The sequence below is a fragment of the Propithecus coquereli genome, unplaced genomic scaffold (assembly GCF_000956105.1).
Source record: "Propithecus coquereli isolate 6110/MARCELLA unplaced genomic scaffold, Pcoq_1.0 Scaffold12, whole genome shotgun sequence".
Taxonomy (NCBI): Eukaryota; Metazoa; Chordata; class Mammalia; order Primates; family Indriidae; genus Propithecus; species Propithecus coquereli.
The window spans coordinates 12902598-12916217 of record NW_012136080.1 but is presented as its reverse complement, the minus strand read 5'-3'; the positions used below and the strand labels follow the sequence as shown (position 1 = coordinate 12916217).

General features: G+C 34.8%; 1 protein-coding gene across 1 annotated transcript in view; it reads left to right on the top strand.

Moving 5' to 3' along the window:
• Window positions 1-13620, top strand: part of STAG1 (stromal antigen 1) — a 318641-nt gene that overhangs the window by 185810 nt on the left and 119211 nt on the right. The window contains exons 9-12 of the mRNA XM_012663393.1: window positions 2095-2218; window positions 8546-8644; window positions 9144-9223; window positions 12096-12203. Of these exons, the coding sequence (XP_012518847.1) occupies window positions 2095-2218; window positions 8546-8644; window positions 9144-9223; window positions 12096-12203 (411 nt within the window). The remainder of the gene's footprint in view (window positions 1-2094; window positions 2219-8545; window positions 8645-9143; window positions 9224-12095; window positions 12204-13620) is intronic.

Genomic DNA, 13620 nt, shown 5'->3' with positions numbered 1-13620 from the left:
TCTCGCTCTTGCTCAGGCTGGTTTCGAACTCCTGAACTCAAACAATCCGCCCGCCTCGGCCTCCCAGAGAGCTAGGATTACAGGTGTGAGCCAACGCGCCCGGCCCACAGTAGTTTTAAGAAAGAATACTTCCCTGCCTTGCTACTTGTGGAACCTTTTGGTATTTTCTATCATATATACTTTTATGAATTTGTTGCCACTCACTAAATTTATTTCATAATATACTAATGAGTAGTGATGTACTATTTGCAAAACAGTGCTCTAGGGAAGCTCTCACACATGTGCACAAGGAGATACATACAAAAATGTTCATGGAATCATTGTTAATAAAAGCTAAAACTTGGAAACAACCCTAAATGTCCATTAATGAGAGAATGTATAAGTAATTTGTAACATATTCATAGAAAAGAACACAGTACATCAGCTAAAATTAATATATTGAAGATAATGTAAATCAGTATGCATAAATCATAAAGCATGGTTTGTGAAAAAAGCAAGTTGTAGAATACCTACAGGATAATGTTTATGTGGAGTTCAAAATATGTAAATAATACAAATGAAGTTAAAACATAAAGATACAGATAGGAATGATATTCACTGAATCAAGGATAGTCATTTACTCTTGGGGAAGGAGATGCATCATTAAGAGGTATATAGGAAGTTTTAACTATATTATATTCTTAGCTGAGCCGTGGATACACAGTTGTTATGTTGTCCTCTCTACCTTTTTATGTCTGAAATTTTTGGTGGATATTTGTGCCATTCATGTTCAGTATCATAAAGGTCTAGGAAAATCTTCTCAAAGTTTGTAGTAGAACTGCTTTTTATACTGTATTGTCTATAAATGTCTAGATTGATGAAACTTAAATAAAAGAATAGTCAACATTTATGGAAGGTTTAGTAGGTGCTAGACACAATTCTAAGTATTTTTCTTGTATTAATTAATTTCATCCTCATAGTAACTGTGAGCTAAGTACTGTTATTATCACTATTTAGATAGGAGGAAACCTAAGAAAGAAGGAAATAACTTGCCCGGGTCACACAGCTAGTAAATAGCAGAACCAGGATTTAAACTCAGAATGTCTTGCTCCAGAGCCTGTATTATTTATTAGCCACTATGCTATAGAACCTCTCCATGAGAAAAAGATATTAGCAAAAAATGTAGGAACATTAACGATCATAATTGGCACTGTGGCTTGGAAAGAAAATGTTTCTCACATTTTTATTCTTAAGCAATGCCTATAAATTGGAGAGTTAAAATTACTTAAAACTTTAAATTATGTGTGTGTGGTAAATCAGAAGCCTTGAAAATTGATCTAGAAAAAAAATTAGGATTTATCATATTACACTTCACATGTTTTTCTTAAAGGTAGGGCTAATAACATGGTGAAAGATAAGATAAAGGTATTAACATTGTATTTGTTCATAATTCACAGATCTTAGAGTAGGAAAATCATCCCAGGAGGGTTATATTGGATGAGGTGAAAAGCTATCTAGGCATTGAGCCAGAATCTTGACTTTTGGGATTGTTCTGCCAACCACTTGACAGTATAGTCACCAAGATTGTTCCCCTTGTGACTTAAGGTGGATTATTTTTCCCTTTGCTTCAGCCTAAAAAATAAATCATTTAGTGATGAAAGTGGTTTTTTTTTTCTTTTAATTCACTAGATGTGTGCTAGCTTATAAGATATCACAGTTCTTTGGAGAAACAGTTTTTGAGCTCTACATTATTCTGTACTTGGATGTTGGTACTCTGGTGTCCTCAGAAGGTTTAACATGTTTATTGGCTTGGTAATAGTTGTGAGGCTCTCAGAAAGCTCCAAATGTCATTGCTTAGCCTAATAAAAATAGAGCTGTTGGGCCCAAATAAAGTATTGTGGAGAAGCTTTTCTTTCAGTTTGATATTTGTTAGTTTTATTTTATAGAAGACATAAAAAACAGAAGGTATTCATTCATGTTGGAGGACTTTGAGAATGCACATACAAATATAGCATTAGAAATAACATTTTGCTTGTTGAAAGCGAGTATGAATACATTCTACCTTTGTATATTAATCAAAGATTTGTCTTTTTTTTTTTCCCCCTTCTCTTCTAGTGATGCTATTGCTGAGATTAGAGCCATTTGTATTGAAGAAATTGGAGTATGGATGAAAATGTATAGTGATGCCTTCCTAAATGACAGTTACCTAAAATATGTTGGCTGGACTCTTCATGACAGGGTAAGTTACCCTGTTCTAAGTAACTCTGATGGAAAATATGCTTGTCTCAATATTGGAATACTAGAAATCAAAACGAATAGTTGATTTTTCAAGAATTGTAATAATATAGATATTAAAGATGATGCAACTGAATAACTATTTACTTAATGACTGTGATGAAGCTTTAGACATTGGCCCGTGTGTGAAGACCCTGTCTTATTTGGTTACAATGCTGTCTTGAAGATTAACAACCTGGTATATCTTAAGGATTTAAGAAAATATAGTGTCCTAAGAAGATAGTTATATTCTTTTTCTAGTTTTGAATTGAAGGAGATTATTTCTCTTAAGATATAAAATCTAAATAAGCTTTCTTGCTTTGAATTTTCTATGGTCATATCACACTAGGGTGTTTTATCAGAGTTGAATATATTTGTTCGATTCTAGAATATTGGATCTGAAAACATTTTAAACCTCTAACCTCTTAGAAAAGGCTTTGACCTTAAAAGGAATCCCACATCAAGTCCTAAATAAGTAATCTTCACAATAACCAAGGGTAGGAGTGATAAATTATTGGAATTTTTTATGTAAAATGACCCAATATTCTTTAACTTGAACTGCCAGATATTCCTAAATATAGAGATCTGATAACAATTTATTTTAAATTGTTATATTCCGTTTGAACTATTCAAAGTATCATAGCTGGCCTGGCGTAGTGGCTCACACCTGTAATCCCAGCACTCAGGGAGGCCAAGGTGGGACGATTGCTTGAGGCCAGTAGTTCAAAACCAGCCTGGGCAACACAGCAAGACCCTATCTTTAAAAAAAAAAAAAAAGAAGGAAAGAAGAAAAATGAGCTGGGCATGGTGGCATACGCCTATAGTCCTAGCTCCCTGGGAGGCTGAAGCAAAGAGGATAACTTGAGCTCAGGAGTTTGAGACTGCAGTAAGCTATGATCACGCCACTATACTCCAGCCTGGATAACAGAGTAAGACCCTATCTCTTAGGGGAGAAAAAGGTATCATAGCTATTAGAAAGCATATTTTTAATGCAATTATATTGTTAGATTTTAAAGACAACTTTAGTAGTGTTTCAAGACTCATTTTCTATCTTATCACTACTGTCAGCATGTATAGCTTTTACTTTTTATATAGAATTATGCTAAGTTTTATGAAAGGTTTGAAAACCACAAAATTACATAAATTATAATTAAAGGTCCCAAGGGAATTTTATAGGCCTTTTTTTTTTGGTGTTCGGACTTGGATTTTTTTTTTTTTTTTGTACAGGCCAGTTTTGCTATAAGAGGTCAGAGTGTAGGGAGATCATCACTATAGTTGGTTGCTCAACTATGCAATTATCAATGTTTAGTTGCTGATAAAAAGAGATTCTTCTCCACCCAACCTCATTTTAAGGAGAATCCTATTAGCATATAGTTAATTTTTTTGAGTATCTATCTTCCCTACCAATTCATGTTCTTTTCTCTACAGTGATAACTCTGAAGCCAGATTCCATCAGGATTTGTCTAATCCTCATGTAGAGAATTGGGACTTGTGCATCTAAGCCACATCTCAGGTTGATCCAATTAGATTTTATTATAGTGTGAAAGAATATAGAATTATACAGTGCACCCTCTTGCACACACACACACTCCTAAATTCAACAAGACAATCTTTTTAGTAGGCATGGATTTAAAGTCCTACGTTTTTATTCTCTACCACTGCCATCCCAGTTTTTCCCCCATTGCTTAATAGAATAGTCTTCTGAATTTATATAACAGTTACCAGTTTTAACAGAACTTCATGTATGACCTTAAATTCTGGGAAAAACACTGATTTGATGTGGCTTACCAAAACACAAACAATCATAGATAAAAAAATACCACTAAATTGTAAAAATCCTCTTTTAGATAAAGGCAGAGATAGGTTTCCCTTGTACATAGTTGATAAAATCATAAGTACTGTATTCAGTGAAATAATATTATGAACCTCTCTTAACTCTAATAACTTTATTCAGAAAAGGGTATATTAACTAATCTCTTCTAAACTTTTTTTTTGGTCATTCCCATTATAATCTTTTTGTACCTTTTTTTGTCTTAGAACTATAGTCATTTGCCTTCTCTTATTTTAGTTGTCTAGTTGGAACCACGCTCTCTATAGGCTATGACCTCTGCCTTCAGACTCATTCTTTGCCTCTTTCAAATGAACTGATAAAACTGAATGAACTGAAAATGAACTGATTTTAGAATTTTAACTTATGTCTTTTATTTTAGAATTTTAGAGGTTATAACCTAGTCTACCTTCATAAATAAAATAAATGCTTTTTAAAAATATAAGTTATAAGTTTTGGGCAATAGGAAGATAAACTCTAACAACTAAAATGGTTGTTCTCTAAGTTCTCTACCCACTGGTTTTAATTCTGTTCTTCAGGGTGATACAGACTAGGCCTAATTTAAATACAGCAATGGTAGTCTCTGTGTTCTGAGCTAAATATCTTAATTTCTTTTGGGATTTATATTCATGACACCAGATTGCCTTTCTGTGGGCATTGAAGTTCGTCAACTCTGTTCCATACTGCTTTTGCTTTTACCTTGTTTGCACAATTCTTCTTATACTTTCTTGCATATGCTTGGTTCCCCATATCAAAATCTTTGTGATGCTTTCACAGTTACCCCACCCCATTTCTTCCTCTTTGTGTTGACTCATCCCATACTCTATTTTTCTTAAATTCACCAAAAATCTATATAACTCTGTGCCTCTCAACACTATTCCTTCTCTCTACTTCCTTCATCCCGCCACATAAAAACACACCCACTTTTTGACACCCTCCTAAATTTGGTTCATTTTAACTCTTTCACCTTATTCTCATCTAAGTCTTCATAATGTACATGTGCATGTTAATAAGTTAGCATTTGGCTGGGAGCAGTGGCTCATGCCTGTAGTCTTAACACTGTGGAAGGCCGGGGGACGAGGGGAGCATTGCTTGAGGTCAGAAGGTCAAGACCAACCTGAGCAAGAATGAGACCCCACCTCTACAAAAAATAGAAAAATCAACCAGGAGTGGTGGTGTATGCCTGGAGTCCCAGCTGCTCAGGAGGCTGAGGCAGGAGGATCATTTGAGCCAAGGAGTTTGAGGTTGCAATGAGCTATGATCATACCACTGTACTCTAACCCAGGAAACAGAGTCATACCCTGTCTCAATTTAAAAATATTTTTAATTTTAAAAACAGTTTATATAGTCATTCACTCAAATGTTCATTGATCAGCTAATACGCCTTAGACACTGTGTGAAACAGCCTTTAGATTTGAGCAAGGCTTTTCGTAATGTGGAAACAATAAAGCACTTAGGTACTGTAATAAAAATTGCTTCAGAGTATAGTAGAGCCCCAGAGTAGAACAGCTACCAAAAGGGCAATTGGAGTTTTCATTGTAACTATAATATATTTTACAGTTTTCTAAAATGCTTTCATGGATAACACCTTATTTAATTGTTAAGTTCCTGTAGTGTAGGCAAGTGTACATTATAGGTGAAGAACCAAGGCTTGTGAGGAGAGGTGGTTGATTGGTAAACATCACTGGACAAAGTGAAGATAAAACTCAATTCATGTCCTTGCTCTACCTGTCTTTACTGTGTGGATTTAGATGAGGTAATTTCATCTTTCTTGGCATTAGTTTCACGTCTACAGTTGGAGACAAGTCAGTCATGCTGTCTTAGTTTTGGGATTGTGACTGTACATTGGAACAACTGTCCTCAGCCTTTTGCTCATCCATTGTTCATCTCTTTTCATTATATATATTACATAATATTAATATTTGTATTTGCTTTACATATCTTGCCTCCTGGAATGCCATATCCTGTGAGCCAATTCCGTAAATCCCCATGGCTGCCCTTTAACCTTGTTGCCCATTATTATTATTATCTCTCACCTCTTGCATCTGTCGGTCAGGTGATACTACCTTATGTCTGCTATTCTGGGATCTTCACATCTCTACTGCTACTAGGAACCAAATTCTCCATGTGGTTTATGCTGAGGTTTGACCTTAGTCTAGAGATCAGGAGGGGAGATCTGTGTATATCATGAGGAAGGCTACTAGCGTTATCCTTAGGGCACCTGCTGCATTTGAGATTTCTGTGTAGTCTTTTAGCAAAGGGTAGGGTTGGCAGGAAACATGCTAGCCCTAACAAGGCAGTATGATTCATATTTTCAGACCCACAAATTGAGAGGAAACTAGTAGTTCAAGATTCTCAGCTTCATCTACCCAGATATCCTGTAGACTTCTCTTCTATCATGACCCTGATTTTGGCATAGGAAACTTGAAAAACTTGCCTGAGTTGCAGAGTCTCTTAAACTCTGCCACTCTTACAATTGAGTACTGGGCCTGGTCTTCAGTATGAACAGTTCCCTATCTGCAGGAGATAAGGGTCTCTTTAAATGTGACCAAAGAGGCAACACTTGCTAATGAACTGGTGATTAAATAGCCTGAGCCTATCATTTTCTCTTTAGCATCTCAGTGACACTTAGCAATAGCCACTCGATTCCACAGTTTTTTAGTTACCATTCACCCTGCTCCCTCAAATGTAGCAATGTTGTGCAAGCTAATGCACGTCTACTTTCACCCACAGGTGAAAATCCTATACACTGCTATTCTATGTCAGGAGCTATCAATACTTCACCTATCACCCCTGGGTCCTTCCTCCTAGCAATCCAGCCTTCAAGTAATCCACCCCCAGAATCTCGTTGAAGTCTGCCTCCTAGGACCACTCTTGGCACCAGATGTCTTAAGTCACATTCCTTAGATGCCAAGGCTGAGTCAGGGATTTTTGTGCTAGTGATAGATTGAGGTTTGTAATCTCAGGATTAGCAATGTAAGAAAGTGAGAAAATTTTATAAAACAGGAAACAGACTAACAAAAATGTGGTTTCAGGAGAAGTCTAGTCTCAGACTGATCTCACAAGGAGCTTTGGAGAGTAAGCTGCACCTCTGAGGTTATCCTGTCCAGACACAAGGAGGTTGGGCTGTGTTACCCTTCTATCATTCTACACTGGCTATGGGCCTCAGCCTGACAGAGGGGAAGAGAGTGAATAGGAGAGGAAAAGTGGAGTATAACCTCCTAGGGGTCTGTGTTCTAGTTGGTTCTTGTTAACCATGGTGAGTTCTTCAGAGAAAGGTGCAAATATGAACCAGTCGCAGTCAACACAGGCAGAGGCTGAAGAATTACCCAGTAAAGGGAATCTGTGTGGGGCAGCAATAGCATCTGCCATATGTACCTCAGGTTCTTCCTGTGTGCTAGAGACTTACCAGCAAACACCATACCATCTCATAGTACATCTCATGGTGTGCTAGAGCTGGCTTGAATCAGCTTGCAATAGAGTGGTTATGTATATCTCTTCATAAACGAGTTCAGTGACATATCATTGGTAGTTTGATATTAGCCATGAAGGGACAATTTACATTGCAGAAATCTGCAAATGTAGCAATTCAGGGCCCAATTCCTCAGAGCTGATTGTTAAAACTTTTACCAGCATACCTCTGCATCTAATCCCTACAACAATTTTATAAGTGAGAAACCTGAGTATCAGAGTGATTAATATACTTTCCATCTTACATGTAGCTAATAAACTATGTAAAACTGGAAAGAAAATCTAGTTTTGTCTGATTCCAGAACTTAGAAGTTTATACATTGCTTCTTTTGGGGGATAGAAACTTAAGTCTCCTTTGAAGCCTTTGAGAGAGTTGGCTAGATTTCTAGATGATTCTGAATGTACTTTGAACACCAACATCCTCTACTCCAAGTTAATGACTTAAAGATGCTCCACTAATAAATAGCACCCTAAGGACTCTTCAATTTATTGTGTTGCCTCTATTTTAAAGACTCTGCTATTTCTGTTTTCCTAACTGCTCTCCTTGGAATGTAAATGGCATCCAGTAAATATTTGTTGCATGAATAAATGATGATCCTTTAATATGAAATTAAGTTTTTCTGCGGGATTATTCAGTAATTACATAAAGAGCAAATGAGCATACCTTTCTCTAATTATAATCATAGGTTAAAAATTCCAAGTGCCATGGGATAATGTGGGATATACTGCATGATAAGTCAGAGTTGATAAATGTTTGAGATAGATGAAGCTTATTCTAAAGTAATTAGGGGTTTTTAGTGAATTTTTATTAAATATAAGTGCAACATAGCCTGTACAATTGCTAAATCCTATCCTATGTTGAATTACAGTATGAAGTAAGTTGAATGGTTAAGCTAAAATTTATGTTAGTCTTCATATAAACTTAAAAATTGTTTTAACCCTTGTGGCATGGAATTGACCGTTCCTGTTGTGTCTTTATTTGTATTTCTGAAGCAAGGGGAAGTCAGGCTAAAGTGTCTAAAAGCTCTACAGAGTCTGTATACCAACAGAGAATTATTCCCCAAATTGGAGCTATTCACTAACCGATTCAAGGTAAGCATCAAGAATGATGAGTTTATTTTATTTTTTACTTTATAAGTGGTAGTTACAGCTAGTTTAGCAAATGACTTTACTGTAACAAGTGTTTAGTTCATATTCTTTAAGTAAACCCATATGAAATAGATGAATTAATCTCTGCTTTACGAAAGATATTACCAACATGAGTTCTTATTTATTGCCTTTGAAAGAAGGCTCTTCTGCTTGAAATAAAATTTTCTTTATATACAGCTTTTTATAAGTATATTAATTTTGTAAGTTAAAGTTTACCTGTCACAGTGTTAGGGAATGCCAGTTAAGGATAAAGATTTTACATTACAATCACTTGTCCTAACACCCCCTTTGTGTGAGTAGGACTATGATAATATAGTTTTAAGAGTAAAGCTTTTTATTTAACCTATCATTAGTGTTTCATATATGTCTCAGAATACATTACCTTAGGTACCTGCCCCAACTTATTTTCTATTCATAGTTTGTTTTACAACTTTATTTTCAGGATCGCATTGTATCAATGACACTTGATAAAGAATATGATGTTGCTGTGGAAGCTATTCGATTGGTTACTCTGATACTTCAGTAAGTATAATATCTGTTAATAATTTAATCTGTTGATATTGTAATGCCTTTTTCCCAGCATTATTAATGCCCTTCATATATATTAACCATTATATATATTTTTATCACTTTACGTTCTATTTTTATGTTTTAAGATTAGGTTTAAGACAAAGTATCTTTTGTTTTTCTCTTTGTTTTTTTACTTTGACTATTGTCTGTTTCCCTGGTATAAAAATTCTTTTATGCAGTCTAGAGAAAATATCAGTGAATTAGCATATCTTTTTATTTAAAACAAAACCAAAATTCAAAAAGAAGCCTTCAAAAGGAAAAACCCTCCAAGGGATAGGTTTTTCAGTAGGCTTTCCTGCAATGCAGTAGAAGTAAGGGAAAGGAAATAAGGCAGTTAAATTGTCTCATTAATATGGTAGAGATTTAAAAATGGTAATGTCATGGCTTGTATGGATTTGACAAAAAACTAGAAAGAATCTGTGTGAGAGAATGTGGGTCCTAGCAAAGTCATTACAAATTCTCCTTTCCCTATGTTATGATGTCACATCTATCATGAACTAGATATCTAATGGGGATCTACTATTGCTTTTTTTTTCTTTTTTTACCTCATTTTACCTTTCTGCTCTAGTACCATGCTCTTTATTATTGTGGCTTTATAATATATGTTCTAAATATTGGGTGCTTCTCCTATTTTCCTTTTTAAAATCCACTTAGCTACTTATGGGTTTTTTTCTTTCATATGAATTTTTAAAATGTACTTGTTAAGTGCCTCAAAAACTTTGCCTGGGATTTTGAATATTAGAATTGGATTGGATTTTATGGTAAATTTAGGAGAGAATAAAGTTCTTTATTATATCCTTTATGTATGAAAACGCTGGATCTTTCTTCCTTCCCTTCCTTCCTCCCTTCACTCCCTCCCCTCTCTTCTCTCCCTCCCTTCTCTTCTCCTTCCTTCCTTCTTTCCTTTCCTTTCTTCTTTTTTTCCTTTCTTTCAAAAGGTAGGTTTTCATTATGTTGCCCAGGATGGAGTGCAAAGGCTATTCACAGGCACAGTCATGGCACACTAAAGCCTCAAACTCCTGCATCCCACCTTATTATTCCAAGAAGCTAGGACTATAGGAGAGCTCCATCCTGCCCAGCTGCATTTCTTTATTTAAATATCATTAGGTCTTTTCATAAAGGGTTTAAATTTTTTCATAGAGGTCTTGTGTACTATTTAGTAGATTAATTCATAAATGCTTTATAATATTTTTGTTATATGATTAGTATTTGGTATAATATTTTCTACTTGCTTACTGCTGAGTCAGTAAACCTTTAGTTTTCATGTTCATCTTATATGTGGACCCTATTTGAAATCTCATTCTGAGTTTTAGCATGCTTTCTAATGGTTTGTTGATTCCTCTGGTTTTACTGTATAGATTATTATATCATCTGTAAAATTTCAATTCTGTCTCTTTCTTTTTAACCTTATAATTTGTGTTTCATTTTGTTGTCTAAATGCATAGCCAGGGACCTTTAGCACTCTAACAGTGTCCCTGATAGCAGATATTTTTGTTCTTGTTCTAGAAAGACATTAAAGGTTCTTTGTTTCTGTGATTTCTGTGATAGGTGTTTTAATATATGATACAAGTTCCTTTGTATCTCCTGAGTTTTCTGAGATTTTTCTTTCGTCCATTAAGGAGCTTGAATTAAATTAATAGATTTGTCTAATGGTAAATCATTCTTATATTTCTAGAATAAATCATTTTTGAACATAATATATTTTGTTTTGTTTGAATATAATATTACATTTAATATTTAGGATTTTTACATTTGTGTTTATGAGTAAATTTGACATAATTTTCTTCTGCTGCTTATCCAGCTTCAAAATCAAGGTTATATTCCGTCTGTCAAATAACTTCAATAGTTTTTTGCCTTTTTTCTGTTCCAAAACAAATTGTCTGTGACAGAGATTAATTCTTACTTGAAACTATGGGGGAATTCTCTTGTAAAAGCCATGCCAGTTTTTAGTTTCTTTTGTGGGAGAATTCTTTATCATTTCTATTTCTTCCATGATTGTCTATCTAAGTTAGGTTTTATTTGGTGTTTTTTTTTTTTTTTTTTTTGCTAATTTTGACTTTTATGTAAACTTTCTTTAGTATATCATTTTTATCACAGTTTTAAAATTATGTAGTTCATGATATTTTTATTTCTTTTGTTAATTCCTCTTTTTGATTTTCTATTTTATTTGTATACTCTTTCTTCATAAGTTATGTCAGGGGTTTGTCTGTCTTACTATTTCCAAAGAACTAGTTTCTTGTGGCTTATTTGCTTTTTGTTTTCTAATAATCATATTTAAAGAAATAAATATATCTTTAAGTACTACTTTGTGTCCTAAAAATTTGAACATGTAGTATTAATGATAAATATTTTCATTACCTTTATAGTTTCCAGTTTAATTATAGATAGTTCAGTAGTATGTTGTTCTACCCACATGTATCAGATTTTATTAAGCTGTAGAAGAATTGTGGGCATTTTATTTTCTTGTTTTACCTGTGTTTTTTGAGTTTTATATGATGATTATCTTTTATAGTTAAAGGGAAAAATTACTTTCAAAGTAAGATAAAAAGCTGTGTGTTCTGGCACATGCCTGTAGTCCTAGCTACTTGGGAGGCTGAGGTGGGACGATTGCTTGAGCCCTGGAGATCAAGGCTGCAGTGAGCTATGATCTGTCCACTGCACTCCAGCGTGGGTGACAGAGTGAGACCCCATCTCTTACAAAAAAAAAAAAGAGAGAGAAGTAGGAGCCTTGAGCTTTTATAAGGCACTTTACAAAGTTTATGTAAAGGTAGAACTGAAAATAAACATTTGCTGTGGTTCACGTGTTACCTTCTGAATTTTTCAGTGGAAGCGAAGAAGCTCTTTCCAACGAAGACTGTGAAAATGTTTACCACTTGGTGTACTCGGCACATCGCCCTGTTGCTGTGGCAGCTGGAGAGTTCCTTCACAAAAAGTGAGTTAATTATCTTTGAAAGCAGGTTCCAACTTTTATATTTTGTTTTGTTGTTGTTTTAGAGTTACAGTGTCCATTTCAAACTCTAGGGGCTGTAATAGTTTCATAACATATATATACAATATGAATCACACCGCTAAGAATGGTATATCTTTGATGACATATTCCTTTTCCCTGAAATCTGAAAGGATGGTTCTCAGCTAGGAGCGTCAGTGGAGATTGGAGGGGGGGAGTGCATGAAGTTTATAAAAGCTCCCCAAATAACTAATGTTTCATTTCACCATTTTTTTTTTTTTAAAAATTCCAAGTTATGATCTTAGCTTTCTCAACATTTGTAATCTAAATGTCAAGCAGTATCACCTTCAAAATGCCTCCCAACTTTTCATGTTTTTTTTCCCCCATTCTCTCCGTTGGGATGAGGAGTATTTTAGTCACTAATTTATAGTGATTCTAACAGTGATATATATAGTTGCAGTTTAAATTTTTTAAAAAAACCTTATGTAGCTTTTGGTAAAGCATAGAGCTAATGAGAATGTATGAATGTAAACACTCTTAGGAAATACATTTTTGGTCATGATTTATTGTATATGTTCTGTCATTTATTAGTAGATTAATTCATTCTTCAAATATAAACATACTCTTGGTTGTGTGTGTGTATTTTTTGCTGTGTTTTGGGTTTTTGTTCATGGATTTAACTTGTTAGCTTTAAATACTGGATGGTGAATATAAAAGTTCATTAGGTGTACTAATTTGTGATTATATTGAAGTAAAAATGTAAATAATACACTGAGCAGCTGTTATGCATGGATGATTAACTTTGATAATGAGTAGGTCTAGCCCTCCATCCAGTATCTGCATCTGCATCCAGTGCTGCAACAAATTGTTCTCTACTCAGTTGCACCTCTCAAAGTGGGAAAAGTCATTATGGAAACAAAGATCTTTCTTAAGAATGAAGCCAGCTACTAATGCATGCTGGTAATGAAAATGAATAGGAAGAAAGACAAGGTTTTCAGGCATGACTTTTAAAATAATATATTGAATTTGTTAGTGACTCTGACATCTGTAGCTTATAGAATAATGCTGTTTCCATATTTATCTTGGGGTGTTGTCTGTCACAAATATCCAGGGTGTACTGTAGTCTTAACTTTCCTTCCTTTTTCAGGATTATTTTGTTCTAGTTAGTCTCTACACTAAAGAACTTTATGTTTTTATAGCCAGACATGGTGGCTCACGCTTGTAATCCTAGCATTTGGGGAGGCCAAGGCAGGACGATTGCTTGAGGCCAGGAGTTTGAGATCAGCCTGAGCAACATGGCGAGACCCCATTTTTACAAAAAATAGAAAAATTAGCCAGGTGTGGTGGCACACACCTGTAGTTCCAACTACTTGGGAGGCTGAGGCAGGAGGATCGCTTGAGC